Source organism: Pan troglodytes, chromosome 5, assembly GCF_028858775.2.
Source record: "Pan troglodytes isolate AG18354 chromosome 5, NHGRI_mPanTro3-v2.0_pri, whole genome shotgun sequence".
NCBI lineage: Eukaryota > Metazoa > Chordata > Mammalia > Primates > Hominidae > Pan > Pan troglodytes.
This window is the reverse complement of record NC_072403.2, coordinates 10,675,236-10,696,334: the sequence shown is the minus strand read 5'-3', so window position 1 is coordinate 10,696,334 and position 21,099 is coordinate 10,675,236. Positions and strand designations below refer to the sequence as shown.

Sequence of the window (21,099 nt, the reverse complement as noted above, 5' to 3'; positions counted from 1 at the left end):
AGTGATCTGAGCAATCCCAAAATGTTGGGGTTACAGGCATGAGCCACCACACCCAGCCTTTCCCTGCTTTTCTAATGTGAGTTTTTCTGTGTGTCTGCTTATTCTGCTCCTATGCCAGCAATTATATTGCATGTAAATGTAGATAACATTTTTTGGTTTGCAAATTACCAGACCATGAGGAGGCACATGCAGACATGATCGAGCACATCACCTAGAGATTCTGGACTTTGAGTGAGATGCACTAACTGGATGGGAAATGCCTGGGTCTACACAGGGGCAGAAGAGTATTCATGAGTATATCTGCCAGAGGACCAGTCTACAGCATCAACTACTAGCTGCCTTCCAAAACCCACTCTTTGCTTCTCCTTTAGCAAAGAAATCCTGATTTTTACCCAGGCACATTGCTGCCCAGCTAGAAATCTGTATTTCCCTGCTTCCTTGACCATTAAGTATGGTCAGGTAATTAAATTCTGGCCAATGAGATAAAAGTAGTTGGGTTGCAAGGAGCTGCCTGGAAGTGTTCTTAAAAGAGTAGAGCCATGCCCTTCCCTTCTCCTTCCTGCTGATTTGAACTTAGAAACAGGGATGTTCTGGGGGAGCTTCAGCAAGCATCTGGAACTATGAGGATGAGGGGCACAGAGAATGCAATGGAGCATGATGATGTCATGGAGCTACCAAAGCAGCTCTGGACTGCTTATCTCTAGGTTTCTTTTAACTGAGAGAAAAATGAAATTTAATCTTATATATGCCTTTGTCTTTTGCAGTTTTCTGCTATGAAGCTGAATGTAACCATGATTGGTAGCCTCTTCATGCATGATTTGGCCAATTGAACTTTAAGACTATGGAGAAGGTGCTTTAATGGTGTAGGTTTGACATCTGGTCCATGGATCAGTTGAACTATTTCCTGGGAGGTTGAAAAGAAATACCTGTGTTGTGCTTCCTTTGGCTTTGGAAATAGCCAGGGTTAGACTGAACTAGAATGCAAGCCTGATTAATTTTCATGATTGAAAAAAATTCCATAATATTTCGCCCAATTAAAATGATTATAGAGGCCAGGTGCGTTGGCTCACACCTGTAATCCCAGCACTTTGGGAGGCTGAGGCAGGTGGCTCACTTGAGGTCAGGAGTTCGAGACCAGCCTGGCCAACATGGTGAAACCCCGATCCTACTAAAAATACAAAAATTAGCCGGGCACGGTGGCACATGCCTGTAATCCCAGCTAGTCCAGAGGCTGAGGCAGGAGAATCGTTTAAACCCGAGAGGTGGAGGTTGCAGTGAGCAGAGATCACACCACTGCACTCCAGCCTAGGTGACAGAGCAAGACTCCATCTCAAAAAAAAAAAAAAAAAAAAAAGGTTTTAGAGTATATGCCCTTTCCAACAGATGCCATTCTGCCTGCTGTGGATACAGAGAAGAGAAACTAGAGGCCATGGTTTTGGCAGAAGCAGCTCTATCACCCACACTCTCCGGTCTAGTCAGTGTCCAGTATTAGAAAGAAAGATTAGAAAGAAGATGTGGCTTCACTTGTCTGGTAATTTATAAAAAGGACTCATCAGAAAAGTAGTCAAATTTAGTATATTAGATTTAATGCAACGGTTATTTATGTTACTTTCTATGAGCTTACATTGGGTTTCTCAACCTCGGCACTATTGACATTTGGCCCAGATGATTCTTTGTGGTGGGGGCTGTCCTGAGAATCACATGATGTTCAGCAGTTCCCTGGCCTCAACACTCTCCATTCTAGTAGCAACGCCCTCTGCCCCAGCTGTGATGACTAAAATGCCTCCAGACATTGCCAAGTGTCCCCTGGCAGTGAAAATTGTCCCCAGGTTGAGAAGCACCGGCTTGACATGAGGCTCAAGGCTCACACCGTGTTGTTCTGTGATACACAGAGCCTGCTGTCAGCACACGTGGGATGAGGAGAAGCCACCAGTTGGTGTAGTTGGGAAACAGGAAGCAAGTACATTTTAGCACCTGTTCTTGATAGATAACTTCAAGAATAGCTATAATTTAGCAAGTATCTAATAAAAGTCAGACACTCTCCTTTGTAATTTCACGTGTACTGCTTTTTTTGGGAAAAATTTTTTAAAGTATAGGAAAGTACAATAACACTTCTCCTCTTTCCTTCCCCATTTCCTTTCCATCAGAAATTTAGTGTGTATCAATTACTTTTTTTTTTCTTTTTGTTTTGAGACAGAGTTTCACTCTTGTTGCCCAGGCTGGAGTGCAATGGTGTGATCTCGGCTCACCACAACCTCTGCCTCCTGGGTTCTAGCGATTCTCCTGTCTCAGCCTCCCGAGTAGCTGGGAATACAGGCATGCGCCACCATGCCCAGCTAATTTTGTATTTTTTAGTAGAGACGGGGTTTCTCCACGTTGGTCAGGCTGTTCTCGAACTCCTGACCTCAGGTGATCTGCCTGCCTCACCTCCCAAAGAGCTGGGATTACAGGTGTGAGCCACCACGCCCGGCCTCAATCACCTTTTTATGCTTTTACTAGGTAGAAATACATCTGTAAATATTTAATGTTGCTTTGGTATTTAAGAATATTTATATAAGTGGTATTATACTGTATAAAACTATACGTGGCATTTTTTTTTACTCAACTTTTTTTTTTTTTTTTTTTGAGTCAGAGTTTCACTCTTGTCACCCAGGCTGGAGTGCAAATGGCAAGATCTCGGCTCACTGCAACCTCTGCCTCCCAGATTCAAGTGATTCTTCTGCCTCAGCCTCCCGAGTAGCTGGGATTACAGGTGCCTGCCACCATGCCCAGCTAATTTTTTGCATTTTTAGTAGAAACAGGGTTTTGCCATGTTAGCCAGGCTGGTCTTGAACTCCTGACCTCAGGTCATTCACCCACCTCAGCCTCCCAAAGTGCTAGGATTACAGGAGTGAGCCACTGTGCCTGGCCTCAACATTGTTTTTATTTTATTTTATTTTTATTATTTAATTATTTATTTATTTATGTTTGAGACAGAGTTTTGCTCTTGTTGCCCAGGCTGGAGTGCAATGGCGTGATCTTGGCTCACCGCAACCTCCGCCTCCCAGGTTGAAGCGATTCTCCTGCCTCAGCCTCCCAAGTAGCTGGGATTACAGGCATGTGCCACCACGCCCGGCTAATTTTGTGTTTTTAGTAGAGATGGGGTTTCTCCACGTTGGTCAGGCTGGGCTTGAACTCCCAACCTCAGGTGATGCGCCTGCCTCGGCCTCCCAAAGTGCTGGGATTACAGGCGTGAGCCGCTGCGCCCAGCCACAACATTGTTTTTAATAATTCCTTGATGTCACTATGTACAAATCTGGTTCCTTTGTTTATACTGCACATATTGTTCCACTGTAGTTTACTTATCCATTCTTCTACACACAGACGTTTGAGCTAGTTCCAACTAATCTCTACTATAGAGCAACACTGCAGTAAACATCTTTATTTGTCTCTTTGCACACATGTACAAGTGTTTCTTCAGAAGCAGAATTGGGTCAGAGGTTGTACTCATTTTTTACTTTGCTGGATAATACCAAATTTTTCTCCAAAGTGATTGAATAAATTTGCATTCCCACTAATAGTGCATGAGAATCTTTGGTTTCCCATGATCCTCTCTAACACTTGGTTTTGTCAAAATTTTAAAGTTTTTCTAATCATATGGGAAAGTGAAATGATCTGTGGGAGTGAAATGTGGATTTATTTGCATTTACATGTTTGTGGTAAAGTTGTACAACTTTTCCTGCATTTGTTTTATTTTTATTTTTACTTATTACTACTTTTCTGAGACAGAGTCTCACTTGGTCACCCACGCTGAGGTGCAATGGTGTATAATCTTGGCTCACTGCAACCTCTGCCTCCCAGGTTCAGATGATTCTTGTGCCTCAGCCTCCCTAGTAGTTGGGATTACAGGTGTGCACCACCGTGCCTGGCTCATTTATTGTATTTTTAGTAGAGATGGGGTTTCACCATGTTGGCCAGGCTGGTCTCCAACTCCTGGCCTCAAGTGATCCATTTGCCTCAGCCTCCCAAAGTGCTGGGAGCCATAGAGCCCAGCCTGTATTTTTTGACTATAGCAGTTTCTTCTGTGAATTACTGTATGTATCATTTACTCATTTTTTTATTGTATTTTCTTTAAAGTTTATTTAAAATAATTTTAGCATGTTTTGTATATTAATGCTTTGTTTTTCGTATTGCAAACACTTTCTTTTAGGCTTTTGACTTTTTACATTTTTTCTAAGATGTCTGTTATTGTGTTGAAGTTTTTAACTTTCATGTAATTCAATTTACGTTTTTAAACATTTGTCCGTTTTGGGTCTTATTTAAGAAATCATTTCCAGCTGGTGCGATGGCTCACACCTGTAATCCCAGCACTTTGGGAGGCCAAAGTGGGCAGATCACGAGGTCAAGAGATCGAGACCATCCTGGCCAACATGGTGAAACCCTGTCTCTACTAAAAATACAAAAATTAGCCAGGCGTGGTGGTGCATGCCTGTAGTCCCCCCTACTTGGGAGGCTGAGGCTATTTTTTTTTTTTTGAGACGGAGTTTTGCAACATGATCACGGCTCACTGCAACCTCCACCTCCCAGTTTCAAAGGATTCTCCTGCCTCAGCCTCCTGAGTAGCTGGGATTACAGGCATGCGCCACCATGCTAATTTTGTATTTTTAGTAGACACGGGGTTTCACCATGTTGGCCAGGCTGGTCTCAAACTCCTGACCTCAGGTGATTCACCCACCTCGGCCTCCCAAAGTGCTGGGATTACAGGCGTGAGCCACTGCGCCTGGCCCCTTTTGTTTAATTTTTGTTGCAAATATTTCTTAAGTTTGTTATTTTTGGTCTGTGACATTGTTGTGTTTTGCATCTTTTTTTGTGTGTGTAGTGAAATCTATCAATTTCCCCCATCATTCCTTCTATTACTTTTATACTTAGAAAGCTTCTACTTGTCTCAAATCAGTTAAAGTCACATATGGTTTCCTTTAGGAAAACTTTTAAAGTTGTCTTTACAACTTGTTTTTCATCATATAAAAAGATGTTTATTATTATTTTTAAAGACAGTACAAAGGAGTTTAACATGAAAAGACACTCCCTTCTTTTCCTCTCAATTTCCATCTCTACTCCCCAGAGGTAATCACTGTTAGCAGTTTCTTGGGTATCAATTCCAGAATATTTTGTGAATGTCAAGCATAAACAGGAGTCACAGTAACAGACTATTTAGGGAACTTGTTCTGTCATCTCAGAGTTGCTTGTCCCATCAGTGTATTTTGTTTATCACTATATCGATAAACAAAGCACTTGAAACATGATAGATGTAATTTGTTGAATTAAGTGAATTAGCAGATGAAAAATTTCTGAGACTGTCTTTTGCAAAGAGAGGATTCATGTTTACTCCTTTTCAATATTTCATGTGCACTTACTCTTAATGTCTATGCTCCTCCTGCTAAGTCTATGGGTTATGAGGGAAAAAAAAGCTAAGTTGCTAATAAAGTGCGTAGCAGAAAAAAAAAAAAAGCTGAGTAGCATTGGCTTTCATGTCTCTCCACTCCTAGGGAAGTTGCTGGGTGATTCTGCAAACCTCACCGAGAGGCCACCAAACCGGCCCTGCAGCCATGTCCCCTGCACCCTCCTGACCTATATAAGCAGAGGCCAGGAAGGCTGTGGGAGGATTCCCTGGAGCAGGCAGTAGTCAGTCTAGAGCAAGGGTTCTTTGTCCATCCTTGGCAGGTTGCAAACATCAATGGGAAAAATATTCCATCCTTATTTTCACTATCCTCTAGCTGAAATGTTGCATTTCCCCCAATTATGAATGTACACAACAAACTATAGTAGTACCAGCAGCAACTGTAACTTAGTCTCTAGTAGAAAGCACATGTGTTTTCATATTACATACAGCTGTTGCAGATATAGCAAAATACCTTTATACTCATCACTAGTTATAAATCACTGTTAGACCTTGTCATATTATGTTTTAAGAAAGCATCATCTAAGTGAAAGAAGCCAGACACAGAAGGACAAGCACTACATCATTTCACTTGAGAAATATAAAATAGTCAAACACATAGAAGCAGAGAGCAGAATGATGGTTGCCAGGGGCTGGGGGAGTGGGAAACAGGAGGTGTTGGTCAAAGGGTACAACATTTCCCTTATACAAGTTCTAAAGAGCTGCTGGAGAGCATGCTGTCTATAGTTAACACAACTTGCATACTTGAGCATTTACCAAGAGGGTAGATCTTAACTGTTAGGTGCTCTCATCCCACCCCCCCCATCACGTGCACACATGCACATAAATACAGAGTGCGGGGGGAACCTTTTGGAGATGATGGATATGTTTATAACATAAATTGTGGTGATAGTTTCATGGGGGTGCACTTATACATTAAATATGTACAACTTTTTTTTTTTGAGATGGAGTTTCGCTCGTTGCCCGTGCTAGAGTGCAGTGGAGCGATCTCAGCTCGCCGCAACCTCCACCTCCTGGGTTCAAGTGATTCTCCCACCTCAGCCTCCTGAGTAGTTGGGATTACCGGTGCGCACCACCAAGCTTGGCTAATTTTTTTGTATTTTTAGTAGAGATGGGCTTTCACCATGTTGGCCAGGCTGGTCTCGAACTCCTTTCCTCAAGCAATCCGCCCACCTAGGCCTCCCAAAGTGCTAGGATTACAGCCATGAGCCACTGCGCCTGGCCTGAATATGTACAGCTTTTTGTATGTCAATTATATCCTAATAAAGTGATTTTTTTTTAAAAGAAGCATTATTACTAGAGTACACATTTTCAAATGATTGTGATAACTGCATTTCGATGTAATTGATAACCTTTGTAGTCCTGTATATTTTATTTTATAAACTTAAAAACGTCTTTTTTTTTTCTTTTTTTGAGACAGAGTTTCGCTGTTGTTGCCCAGGCTAGAGTGCAACGATGTAATGAATCTCAGCTCACCGCAACCTCCATCTCCCGGGTTCAAGAGATTCTCCTGCCTCAGCCTCCTGAGTAGCTGGGATCACAGGCATGCACCACCACACCCGGCAAATTTTGTATTTTTAGTAGAGACGGGGTTTCTCCATGTTGGTCAGGCTGGTCTTGAACTCCCGACCTCAGCTGATCCGCCTGCCTCGGCCTCCCAAAGTGCTGGGATTACAGGCGTGAGCCACTGTGCCCGGCCAAAAACATCATTCTAAGGAGTCCACAGCTTCACCAGACCACCAAAGGGACCCGAGCACAGGAAAGATGTAAAGGGAGAGTGTGGTGTGGGGCGATTCCCCTATGGGCTCTTCCTTGCCAGATGGACTCCAAGCTTGCCACTGGGAGAAACCAAGACCTACCTGTAAACCGGGAGGCTGCTGTGCCCCGCTTTGCTCACTGCTCGCGGAGATGCTGAGGTCTGAAGGCCCATCTGGTGCTGACACTAGCACAGAATAATGAGAAAGTTTCTGAGAGAGGTGGACCCATCCTCTTCCCCATCCCCATCTTCCCTCCATCCCCATCCCCCAGCTTCCCATCCCTGTGCCCTCCCCTTCCCCCTCACTGAATTAGGAGTCTGACTGAACATAGAAACTGGTCTCTCCTTTTCATCTAGAGAATTCTGAATGCAAAAGTCTTGCTGGAGCAGCCCGTCCCAGCGGGATGAAGAGAAAGCAGACAGAGAGAGCAGCTACACTCTCCCCATCTGGAATGTGGAGTGGAAGGATGTGCTGTGGACCAAGTGAATGCAGCAGACAGTGACTCAGGCCATCTGGCTGGTGCCCCGCCCAAGGTGGCTGGCTGGTGGGGAGCCCCCTGCATCATGTGCCCCAGGCTGTGATGGGGATAGCTGGCGGGAGCCTAGGAGTGGGACTCTGAGATGACCCAGTATGCATCAGACAACAGTGCCCTGGAGAGACCCTCAAAGGTCTCTTGAGCCCACACAAGGGGACCCTCCCAGAGAGAGAGTTTGACTGTCAGGACAGCTGCATGACTTACATAAGGGCACCTTTCCCCTAGTCCTTTCCCCTCCCTTCCCCACAACGCCAGAGGGGAAACAGCAGAGAGAGGGCTGGGCGTGGTGGCTCATGCCTGTAATCCCAGCACTTTGGGAGGCTGAGACGGATGGATCACCTGAGGCCAGGAATTCGAGACCAGCCTGGCCAACATGGTGAAACCCCATCTCTACTAAAAATACAAAAATTAGCCATCACCTGTAATCCTAGCTACTTGGGTGGCTGAGGCAGGAGAATGGCTTGAACCCAGGAAGCAGAGGTTGCAGTGACACGAAATGTGCCATTGCACTCCAACCTGGGCAACAGAGTGAGACTCTGTCTGAAGAAAAAAAAAAAAAAGAAAGAAAAGAAAAGAAAAAGAAAAAGAAACTGCAGAGAGAGAGGAGGAGAGGAGTAAAATGCAGAAAGAGCAAAGAGCCCATCTTCCAGAACAGGGACTGCAAGCCTGGCCTTAGGTGGACGGGAAAAGCCTTTAAACGAATATAAAATTAATCTTTGCCTTCACTTACTGAAATTTTCATACCTGAGATGGAGTCTTAATGACCAGAATGAAGTTTTTCTTAAAACTGAGTGACTAAAAGGCTGTCTGTTCAGCACAAGGAGTAAGGAAGGGGACAAAAATTTGGAGATTTGGAGCCAGAGGTTGAAAAAAGTATTTCATGGTGTGCACTAAACAATTTAGACTAGTCTTCTGTAATATTTATCCATTTGATCTCGGTCTTTTTAAAAACACATAACCACTCACTTTTTTCTTTTTTTTTTTTACTTTATCTGAGTCACATACATTTTTACGGTTTCATTTTTTTAAAAACATGTAACTTTTTAATCCAACTGGAATTGATTTTGCCATGCTGTGACGGAACAGGGACATGGCTTCTACCCTGAGGTTAGGATTGCAATGTGTCCAGGAAAGCCCTGGATTGTCACTGCATGCCTACCTGGGGGGTTTCAGTGAAGAGTCACTGACATTCCTCTTGAAACTTGCAGGGCTCTGCTTGATCATCATCAGGCAGGCTACTGCTCAGGCCCTGGGGAAGGAGAGGAAAGCACAGCAGCTGAGTCACCGGGAGGGAGACACTCATGTGTATAGGGAATCTGTACCCAGAGCTGCGAGGGAACGTGCTTCCTGGCTCTGGGCCACACAGGCTGAACGGCAGTGGGAGGCTGACTGCCTTAGGTGGCTGAAGCAGAATGCTGAGGAATAGGATGGATTTGCTGACGTTTCTTGGAGGATCCGAAGTAGCTTTCGCTGTTCTGCTCTCTCGCACTCTGCAGCGCTGCAGGGACTCCTCACCACCTCTGTCGTCCGTGTTCAGCCAAATACTCCATCTAATCCTCCTATCTCTGCCTGTCTTCCAGGCCTCTATCTTTTCTTTCATTTTCCTTCTCAAACTTAAATCTGTTTTCCTCCCTTTCATTTGCTTATCTATTGCTTTCTCCTTATTTTTTCTCATTACCTTTTTTTCCCCTCAAAATTGAAGGGATACTGAGAATTCCCCCCCAACCCCCACCCCCCTTTTTTGTTAAAACAGGATCTCTCTCTGTTGCCCAGGCTGCAGTGCAGTGGTGCAACCAGAGCTCATTTGCTGCCTCAACCTCCCAGGCTCCAGCAAGCCTCCCACCTCAGCCTCCTGAGTAGCTATGACTGCAGGCATTCACCACTATGCCCAGTGAATTTTTTATTTTTTAATGTTTTTGTAGAGATGGGGTCTTGCTATGTTGCTCAGGCTGGTCTTGAATTTCTTGCCTAAAGTGATCCTCCAGCCTCTGCCTCCTAATGTGCTGGGATTACAGGCGTAAGCCGCAGTGCCCAGACATTTCTTCCCATTAAATTAAATTAATTAATTAATTTAGAGACAGGGTCTGGCTCTGTTGCCCAGGCCGGGGTGCAGTGGCACAATCAGAGCTCACTACATTTGCAATCTCTGGGGCTCAAGCAATCCTCCCGCCTCAGCCTCCTGAGTAGCTGGAACTACAAGCATGCACCCCCATGCTTAGCTAATTTTTGTATTTTTTGTAGAGACAGGATCTTGCTATGTTGCCCAGGCCAGTCCCAAACTCCTTGGCTCAAGTGATCCTCCTGTCTCAGCCTCCCAGAGTGCTGGGATTACAGGGATGGACCACCATGCCCAGTCATTTCTTCCTATTTTAAATCAACTCTACATATTACTTTTAAATTATCACATATTTAAAATTTGTATCGTCGACTATTTCATACATACAAGAGAGTATATTATAAAATAAAATGACCTCATGTAATTGACACCAAAAAGAAATAAAACATTACCATCTTCCTCCTCCTTCCACAGATTACTAGTCCCTTGAATTTTCTTGCATATTAATTTTTGCAGGAGGCAATAATTTTTTTTTTTTTTTGAGACAGAGTCTTTCTCTGTCACTCAGGCTGGAGTGCAGTGGTGCGATGTTGGCTCACTGCAACCTGCATCTCGGCTCACTGCAACCTCTGCCTCTGGGGTTCAAGTGATTCTCCTGCCTCAGTCTCCTGAGTAGCTGGGATTACAGGTGCATGCCACCGCACCTGGCTAATTATTGTATTTTTAATAGAGATGGGGTTTCACTATGTTGGCCAGGCGCTGGTCTCGAACTCCTGACCTCAAGTGATCTGCCTACCTCAGCCTCCCAAAATGCTGGGATTACAGGCATGAGCCACCATGCCTGGCCAGGAGGCAACATTTCAAGACATGTTTTGTGGATCCATAATGGAAGGGGATGAGACACAGAGGGAGCCAGGGGCACCTGACATAGACCCTGGAATTCTTACCATTTGAATTAGATCATGATAGCCCCTTTAAAAGGCATGCTGGCTATTTAGGTAGTTTAATACACTAGCACCCTTTAATACTGTAAGAAGGATTTATGTCTTAACTACTCATAAAGATGAAAATAGGTTGGGAGATCCATGATTTATGTGAACACTTCATGTGAAAAAACCTGGAGGCTTCAGTTAGCTACGAGATTTATATAAGCTGAAGGTGTTAAGTGGTCTTGAAAAAGACAAATACAATCGTAGAATGTATTACCAGAAGTGTAATGTATGTATTACACAGGAGATGTATTACACAGGAGATGTCAAGCAATGGAGTATTCGCACTAGTCAGGATAGCACACTCAATGCTGAGCATCGTTTCAGAATGAGCAAAGGAATACCTGCACTTGTTCCAGGCCCAGACGTTGAAAACATGCAAAGAAGCAGCAAACAACAGTGTTACCGGTAATCTCATCATTCCAAACAACCACTTTTAACTTTTTTTGGAAATATTTTTCCAGCATATTTGCTAAATAGGTGCTAAAAACTAAGAGGGACAGCAAGGTGGAATGTGTGCAGAGGAAAGTCACCAGAACGGGGTGGGGAGTGAGGCATGGAATTGCAACTGTGTAAAGAGCTATGTCAGGCGAGGGAGGGAGGCCAACTCTTCTGTGTTGTTTCAGAGAATACTATTGGAATCACAGAGATAGGGAGGACCCTGCAAAGGGATGCTGAAAGAGGTATATTCTTTTTTTTTTTTTTTTTTTTTGAGATGGAGTTTCGCTCTTGTTGCCCAGGCTGGAGTACAATGGCGCAGTCTTGGCTCACTGCAACCTCCGCCTCCTGGGTTCAAGCGATTCTTCTGCCTCAGCCTCCTGAGTAGCTGGGATTATAGGCATGCACCAGCACGCCAGGCTAATTTTGTATTTTTAGTAGAGACGGGGTTTCACCATGTTGGTCAGGCTGGTCTTGAACTCCTGACCTTGTGATCCGCTCGCCTCAGCCTCCCAAAGTGCTGGGATCACAGGCATGAGCCACCGTGCCTGGCCAGTCTTCACATTTCCTTGACTCTTCACTCTGCTTCTGTAGGAGAACTCAGCTTAGCTCATGAACAAGACTTTAAAATGGACTTGCTGAGCAGGAAGACATTTGGTGCCAGTACTGGAACCGTTACGCTTTGCCTCCAAAGAATTTCCTTCCCTCACTTGGAAGCATGTAAATGACATTACCTAATTATAGAATCTCAGAAAAACACAGAATTAAGTCTCCATGGTTGCTTCTGTAGTTTACCCCCAGCAAAGGTTTGTAATCTCAGGCTGGTTTCACTGTGCCACCCAGAACCCACCTTTATCATTTTCCAGACTACCAGTGGTTGGAGACACTTGTTCTGGTAATATCTCCAGCAAAGCCTCATCAGAAAAAATATATTTCTTATAAGAAAATTGTCTGATGCTTTCACAATAGAAAAGCTTTTGGGTTTTTGGATGTTTCGAGGTACCTGTACTATTGTCTCTACCCTTTTTTTTGAGACACAGTCTCACTTTATGGCCCAGGCTGGAGTACAGTAGCGTGATCGTGGCTCACTGCAACCTCCACTTCCCAGGCTCAAGTGATTCTCCCACCTCAGCCTCCTGAGTAGCTGGGACCACATACATGCACCACCATGCACAGCTAATTTTTGTATTTTTTGTAGAGACAGGATTTCACCCTGTTGCCCAGGCAGGTCTCAAACTCCTGACCTCAAGTGATCCACCCGCCTTGGCCTCCCAAAGTGCTGGGATTACAGACATGAGCCACCATGCCCAGCCTCCACCTTTTAATCCTAATCAAAATGTGATTTGGTCATTGTTTTTTTTAGATGATGGATTTCTAATTACTTAAGGAATGGGCCTTCTGCATGTGAGCATGTGAGGACTTCTCGGATCCATGCCTAGGTGTGACAAATATTCTCTTCTCTAAAGCAATGTATAACCTGGGAGTAATCCCAGTTGGTCTGGGCTTTAGATTTGCCAGAGGTCTGAGAAGGTATCAAGGTCTAGAAATGTGGATGTGGCTTTTGCATGCTCAGTCGACTTGTTGATTCTGGTGTGTGTATATGCATGCAAAGTTTCAGAGAAAGTAGATTGGAAAAAGGCTTGAAAAAAGCCTGAGCAAAAACAGGCTGTAGGGCCTCTTTAGGACCTTGCTGGATGCCAGCACAAGGGATAGTCTGTTTGGGGGAATTTCAGGGGTGGAAAAAAGATGCTACAGAGCTGGGTTTGTGTGTTTGGAGAAGAGGGAATTTTATCCCACTCTGTTGTTGACCTGCTGACTCTGTGCTGTAATTGATGAGTTTCTGTGCCTGACTACCATACTGGGCTGAGTAGGCAGAGAGAAGACATTAAATAAGGGTTAAGTTGAATTGGTTTGATCCTAAGAGGGAGACTGGGACCTGGGAGGAAAGATCTTTGGGAAGGCATGTGCTGGGACTGGGCTTGGGAAGTAGAACCGAGACCAGCCTGAAGCCTGGGTACACCCTGGTATGTACTAAATTAGTGGAATGGCATGGAACTGTGCAAATAGTTAAAGCTGGATTGTAGAGAAGTCATTGTTCCACTTCAGATGGCCAACTGACCTTGAGAACCGGAGTGGGCACAATATGGCAAAGTGCACAGAAAGGGCTCTGAGCCCATGACATCGCTTTGAAGGATGACACTTTCTGATCTCTTTACAACCAAAAGCAGAAAGCTACCCTGGTCACTGAAGCCCTCTGTCCAGGGGCTTGGAATTCCTTGACAAGTCTCCAGTAAAATGGACTTCCTTTCCCTTTAATAAGCAAGAGTCCAAGATTCCTCATCAGGTGTGCAGGGGAATCTGTCCTTTCTGGGGACCTCTGAAGAGTTTAATTAACTGATTTCTCAGTGCCTGGCTTTCATCATCTTTTCCATTTTTCAGTTCAGCCACTAGTGTTCAGGACCTGGAAGCAATAATTGGAAATGTTCTAGAAGCAAGCGGGACGGAAGAGGAAGCCCATGCAAGGATGGGGGAGTTCTAGAAGCAAGCGGGATGGAAGAGGAAGCCCGTGCAAGGATGGGGGAGTGAAGAGGAGGAAGCTGAGGCTGAAGAGCCACATGCAGCAGGGAAGCCCACACTGGGGATAGAGGCTTGGGAATGCCATGGCACAGGCAGTGGCCTCAGGGGCGGTGGCTTCAGGGGTGAGCCCGAGGCAAAGTCCTCCTAAACAGCCAGCCAATTGGCTCAGACGTGGATCAGCCTACGGCTAATCATCCACAAGCAAGCTTAATTTTGCTGGGTGTGACCAGAGATAAAAGAAGTATCAGTCCCAGTCATTTCATGGGAGCGGAGTGATAACACTCTGAAGAGAAACTGTTTAGTTGAAGAAAGAGTCCTTAAAAAGGAAAAAAAATAAGCAAATTCTGAAGCATGGGTTAACTATCAAATGGGCACTTGTAGGTCGTCTCAGTTGTAAACCCTCTAACCAACAAATGGCTTCTGTCGACAGCAAGGAGCTTGCTGCAATAATCCTGGAGGAGAGGCAGTCACAGGCTCTAAATGTGGAAAATGTTGGTAACCCAGGAGAAAGAGCCAGCAAGACTGAAATCAACCAGTCCTAAACCACAGAAAGAAAAAAGTCAACATACCGTTTGTCACCATGTCACCACCAGCCTTGCTAAAGAGCACTCATTGAGTGCATGAGCCCCCAGGTGGTAGCTGAAATCCTCAGCAAACATGACACTGTATTTTATCACGGTGGCATCCCACCCCAAAGGGCAGCTGGAAGCTGTTTGTCAGGGAAAATTCAAGAAACAGAATCCATATCTACTCAGGGCTTATGCTAAACACAGTATCAAATAGAGGTAGTTGAGAAATTTAATTTCATTTGGTGGAGGGAGGGGGTGGGTGGGAGGCAGGGGATAGTGACTGAACAGAGAGAGGGAGGGAGAAAAGAAAGCTTTGAATAAACAATCAATACTTGGCTGGACTTGTGTGAAGAGAGATGACTTGGTAGATTTCCTCCTTGTTCTGTCCTAACTCATGCTCCTTACAACAGATGGGCTTGAGCCTGTGGAAGGCTGTGTTGCAAATCCACCCTATGTATGGACAGAAAACTTTTTTTACAGTGTTTGAGAGGAGTTCTTAAGTTCCTCTGCATACATCCATGAGGTTCCTACCCTTCTTCCTCACTTTTGGACAAACTGTCATTACTTAGTGATTTAGATTACATCAGAGAGGTTGAAAGGAAGAAACCCACACTTCTCTGGAAACTTCTGGTTCAATGGAATGTCCTATTCCTTTCACCCCATTCCTCGTGTTGGCAAATAGCTACTTTGTGTCAGGGAAGTGGAGATACATTTGGAGTTTCTAGGAGGGTTTTGGGAAAATATATTTTTTAAATTACTAAAATGCAACATTGTTAAACAAAGTGACTAAAACTATGTATTTAAATGTATATATGCACTTAGGGTAAGGTAGAGAGTTGAGGGTGGGGAGACTAATTTTAGAGCCTACTTAGTGTTAGGTATTTTTGGAAATTATATTATTTAATCCTTACAACAATCAATGAGTCACCCATTATTTCCCACATTTCACAAAGAGAAGAATGGAGTCTCAGACTAACTTGTTTTCCAAAAATCATAAGCACCCTTCACATGGAGACTTGTCTTTTCATGAGACATTAGCTGCCATGATGATATCATTGTGTGAGGAATTTCTGCAGTTTAATGCTAACAGAATGAAATCTAATTTTATGATACATTTATTCGACTTTTTTTTTTTTTTTTTTTTTTTTGAGACAGGTCTCACTCTCTCACCCAGGCTGGACTGGAAGGCAGTGATGCCATCTCAGCTCACTGCAACCATTGTGGGCTCAAGCAATCCTCTCGCCTCAGCCTCCCAAATAGGTGGGACCACAGGTGTGTGCCAGCATATCCAGCTAATTTTTTTTTTTTTTTTTTTTTGAGACAGAGTCTCGCCCTGTCCCCTTGGCTGGAGTGCAATGGTGCGATCTTGGCTTACTGCAACGTCTGCCTCCCAGGTTCAAGCAATTCTCCTGCCTCAGCCTCCTGAGTAGCTGGGATTACAGGTGCGTACCACGCCTGGCTAATTTTTGTATTTTTAGTACAGACAGGGTTTCACCATGTTGGTCAGGCTGGTCTGGAATTCCTGACCTTGTGATCCGCCCACCTCGGCCTCCCAAAGTGCTGGGATTATGCGCGAGAGCCGCCACGCCGGCCTAATTTTTTTATATTTCTTGTAGAGACAAATGTTGCCCAGGCTGGTCTCGAACTCCTGAATTCAAGTTATCTGCCTACCTGTGTACGCCAAAGTGCTGGGATTACAGGCATGAGCCACCGTGCCGGGCCCATTTATTAGAATTTTAACCTCTAAATCTTGGATTAATGGTGATGGAAAGAATAAGACATGGGGACCATTTTGGAGCTGACATTCGTGATGATTTCCTGTGATGTTCCTCCTGTAAATTTCAGTCGCCCTTAGCAAGTCAGGAGTTGTAGACAACAGATAAATGCAGTGAAACGCTGCTTGGTAATTTGCTCTTTTGTTTTTGGCTTTGACAAAAACGAACACATTTTGGAAAAGCACAGAGATACTCACCTTTGATAAGAGTGAGAGGTGACAGCGTGTCCGGAGTTTGTTCACAGCCCTCGCTCGCTCTCGGGGCCTCCTCGGCCTTGGCACCCACTCTGGCCACGCTTGAGCCCTTCAGCCCGCCGCTGCACTGTGGGAGCCCCTTTCTGGGCTGGCCTGGGCTGGCCAAGGCTGGAGCTGCTTCCCTCAGCTTGTGGGAAGGTGTGGAGGGAGAGGCGCGGGCGGAACCGGGGCTGTGCGCGGTGCTTGCAGGCCAGTGCGAGTTCCGGGTGGGCGTGGGCTCGGCGGGCAGGTCCGCCCGCAAGCCCCGGAGCTGCAGGTCCACCAGCAAGCCCCGGGCAGTGAGGGGCCTAGCACCTGGGCCAGCAGCTGCTGTGCTCGACTTCTCGCCGGGCCTTAGCTGCCTCCCCAGGCCTCCCAGCGGGGCAGGGCTCGGGACCTGCAGCCCGCCATGCCTGAGCCTCCCCACCTCACCGTGGGCTCCTACGCGACCGGAGCCTCCCCCACGAGCGCCGCCCCCTGCTCCACGGCGCCCAGTCCCGTCGACCACCCAAGGGCTGAGGAGTGTGGGCGCACAGGCACAGGACTGGCAGGCAGCTCCACCTGCACCCTCGGTGCGGGATCCACTGGGTGAAGCCAGCTGAGCTCCTGATTCTGGTGGGGACTTGGAGAACCTTTATGTGTAGCTAAGGGATTGTAAATACACCAATCAGCACTCTGTATCTAGCTCAAGGTTTGTAAACACACCAATCAGCTAGACACAAACCCTGTGTCTAGCTCAGGGTTTGTGAATGCAGCAATCCACACTCTGTATCTAGCTAATCTAGTGGGGATGTGGAGAACTTTTGTGTCCAGCTCAGGGATTGTAAAGGCACCAATCAGCACCCTGTCAAAACGGACCAATCAGCTCTCTGTAAAACAGACCAATCGGCTCTCTGTAAAATGGGCCAATCAGCAGGATGTGGGTGGGGCCAGGTAAGAGAACAAAAGCAGGCTGCCCGAGCCAGCGGCGATAATCTGCTCTGGTCCCTTTTCACGGTTTGGAAGCTTTGTTTTTTTGCTCTTTGCAATAAATATTGTTGCTGCTAATTCTTTGGGTCCACACTGCTTTTGTGAGTTGTAGCACTCACCCGAAGGTTTGCAGCTTCACTCCTGAAGCCAGTGAGACCACGAACCCAACGAGAGGAATGAAGAACTCCAGACGCGCTGCATTAAGAGCTGTAACACTCACTGCGAAGGTCTGCAGCTTCACTTCTGAAGCCAGCAAGACCACGAACCCACCAGAAGGAAGAAACTCCAAACACATCCGAGCAGCAGAAGGAACAAACTCCGGACACGCTGCCTTTAAGAACTGTGACACTCAGAGCAAGGGTCTGCGGTATCACATTTGAAGTCAGTGAGACCAAGAACCCACCGATTCCGAACACGAGCAGGTTGCTTCAGGATATAGACGTTTGGCACAGTACTGCAGCGTAAACCCAACAAGGTAAGCCCTGACATGTTACACGAAAGACACCCTCACCTTTGGAATTATAAAGAGCGGACAGGCTCGGCATGGTGGCTCACGTCTATAATCCCATCATGTTGGCAGGCCAAGGTGGGTGGATTACATGAGGTCAGGAGTTTGAGACCAGCCGGGCCAACATATAATGAAACCCTGTCTCTACTTAAAAAAAAAACAACAACAAAAAAAAAAAACAAAAATTAGCTGGGTGTGATGGCACATGCCTGTGGTCCCAGCTACTTGGGAAGCTGAGGCAGGAGAATCATTTGAGCCCAGGAGGTCAAGGCTGTAGTGAGCCAAGATCATGCCCCTGCACTCCAGAGCCTGGGTGACAGAGCAAGACTCTCTCACACGCACACAAAAAGTGAGGGGACAGATGCAGGACTCAAACTAGCACAGGTATGTAGGATGAGTAAAATAATTTCACGGATACATAAATCTCTTTTAATCCCCAGGGCTCATTCATTCTAACCAAAAGCAGATCAGGAGCCGTAAGGAATGAATAACTTGATTTTGATTTAATTCTGCAGGGACCGGTTAGACCTAAACACTCAGTTTTTGGCACTAGTGAGTTGTCTCAGTATGTGCCTAAAATAACGCCTTGATGTTTCCCTTAGATTTTTAAGTTGCCAAGAGCAGGGGCCAGGCTTATGTGTTGTTTGTGTGCCTTCGGACTCACTCTGCCCTGCTCTGTGGCTTGGGGTGCTGACAGGCGAGGACTGCATCAACAAGCCCCCTTCCTCTGCCTTGTAGTCAGATTCATTCACCCAGTGGGAGGCACAGTGCTAGTCTGTAGGGTGGAGGAGGGGAGGACTTGCCGCCTCCTGCTGGGTGGTGGTGAGTTCAGGTTGGACAGCCTCCTCTGCCTTTTCAGGTACTGGCAGCCCCCACTCTTGCTAGCCCAGGATGCTTCTCTGTTCATTGTTTTCCCTAACTATGCCCACACCTCTGTAAATAGCCTCTTTGTGACACTGTCGTCAGATCGCCCAGTTTGGCTGTACTGTCCGTCTCCTGCCTGGACCCTGACTGATTCCTGCTCAGCACAGTGCAGTCATCCTTGGTATCTGTTGGGGATTGGTTCTAGGACCCTAGGAATACCAAAATCCACAGATGCTCAAGTCCCTGATATAATGGCATAGTCAATGCGTATAAAACTTCATCCTCCTGTGTACTCTAAATCATCGCTAAATTTCTTAGTATCTACTGCAACGTAAATGCTATGTAAATAGTTATACTACATGGGTTTTAAATTTGTATTATTTTTATTGTTGTATTATTTTTACTGCTGTTTTACCCCCAAATATTTTAGATCCATGGTTGGTTGTATCCATGGATATGGAACCTGTGGGTATGAAGGGCTGCCTGTACTTTATACACAGAAGGCATTCAATAAAGGCTGCTTAATTCAGTTAAAGGGAGTGGTCTTCATGATTCTGATATTTTCATTCAAAGATTGCTTATGGTAGGGTAATCAGTTGCCTCAGTTTGGTCTGTGGGGTGTTCCCAGGACTGTGGGCTTTATTTTATTTATTTTTTGAGACAGTCTCTCACTCTTATCACCCAGGCTGGAGTACAGTGGCACGATCTCGGCTCATTGCAACCTCTGCCTCCTGGGTTCAAGCAATTGTCATGCCTCAGCCTCCCGAGTAGCTGGGATTACAGGTATGCACTTGCACATCCAGCTAATTTTTGTATTTTCAGTAGAGATGGAGTTTCACCACGTTGGTCAGGCTGGTCTCAAACTCCTGGCCTCAAGTCATCTACCTGCCATGGCCTCCCAAAGTGCTGGGATTACAGGCATGGGCCACTGTGCCTGGCGTGAACTGTGGACTTTAAAACAGTTTTAGTTTTAAAACTGTAGCAGTTCTAGATTAATCAGGATGAGTTGGTCACTGTGGCACGTACTCTTTTTAAAAATCTTTACTTGGTATTTGACAAACATTTTCTTATCTTTCAGAAGATTTCTATAATCATATTTTAATTAGTTTTTGTGTTTTTTTAAATTTTTTCTTTGTTTTCTTGAGACAGGTTCTTGCCAAGTAGCTGAGGCTGGTCTCGAACTCTTTACCTTAAGCCATCCTCCCACCTTGGCCTCCCAAAGTGCTTAATTTTTTTGTTGAGATGGGGTCCTGCTGTGTTGCCCAGGCTGGTTGAACTGGCCTCAAGTGATCCTCCCCCCATTGGCCTCCCAAAGTACTGGGATTAAAGGTATAAGCTACTGTGCCTGGCCTCTGAAGTTGTTTATTAAAAAATATTTCTCTGGCCGGGCGCAGTGGCTCATGCCTGTAATCCCAACACTTTGGGAGGCTGAGGCATGCGGATCAAAAGGTCAGGAGTTTGAGACCAGCCTGACCAACATGCTGAAACCCCATCTCTACTAAAAATACAAAAATTAGCCAGGCACATGCCTATAATCCCAGCTAGTCAGGAGGCTGAGGCAGGAGAATGGTATGAACCCGGGAGGTGGAGCTTGCAGTGAGCCGAAATCATGCTACTGCACTTCAGCCTGGGCAACAGAGCAAGACTCCATCTAAAAAAAAAAAAAACCCAAAAAAACAAAAATTCTTAATTATGGTAAAGTCTGTGTCTGAAACTATTCAGGTAAATTGCTGTGAAGTGGACAGAGCATGTATTGCCATTTTGTGTCTGTTTGAATCTTTTCACTCTCCAGGGAATTCACCCAAGGAAGTGTGAGACAGCAAGCAGTGACGTATAAGTGTTTCTTAGGAAGTTCTGGGCCAGGCATGGTGGCTCATGCCTGTAGTCCCAGCACTTTTGGAGGCTGAGGTGGGTGGGTCAGTTGAGGCCAGGAGTGGATAGCAGCCTGGCCAATAGGGCAAAACCGTCTCTGCTAAAAATACAAAAATTATCCAAGCGTGGTGGCACACACCTGTAATCCCAGCTATTAGGGAGGCTGAGGCATGAGAATTGCTTGACTCCTGGGAATCGGAGGTTGCAATGAGCTGAGATCATGCCGCTGCACTCCAGCCTGGGTGACAGTGCAAGACTCTGTCTTAAAAACAAAAATAGAAAAACAACACCCCTCCCCTCCCCCAGAAAAGTGCTCGCTTTGGCAGCACACATGGTAAAATTGGAAAGATACAGAGAAGATCAGCAAAATACATTCAATTTTTTTTAAAAAAAGGAAATAAGAGAAGGACTATGTGCTGCATAGTGAAAAATAAGGTTGTTTGAATGTGGTTCCTAGTTGAAAAAATGCTGTTAGGCATTTAGAATAATAGTTTATTGTTTCCCTACCCTTCCTGCATAT

The 21,099-nt window shown here is 45.5% G+C and overlaps 1 protein-coding gene across 5 annotated transcripts in view; it reads right to left on the bottom strand.

Annotated features, from left to right (window-relative positions):
* CDYL (chromodomain Y like) overlaps nt 1-21,099 on the bottom strand; it is a 251,059-nt gene that overhangs the window by 214,875 nt on the left and 15,085 nt on the right. For 3 of the 5 annotated variants that reach the window (XM_063811871.1, XM_054685438.2, XM_063811872.1), the window contains one exon: nt 7,297-7,379. In XM_063811871.1, the coding sequence (XP_063667941.1) occupies nt 7,297-7,379 (83 nt within the window). Of the gene's footprint in view, nt 1-7,296; nt 7,380-8,888; nt 8,979-21,099 lie in introns of all 5 variants that reach the window. The other 2 variants (XM_054685437.2, XM_063811870.1) reach the window with 1 other exon arrangement.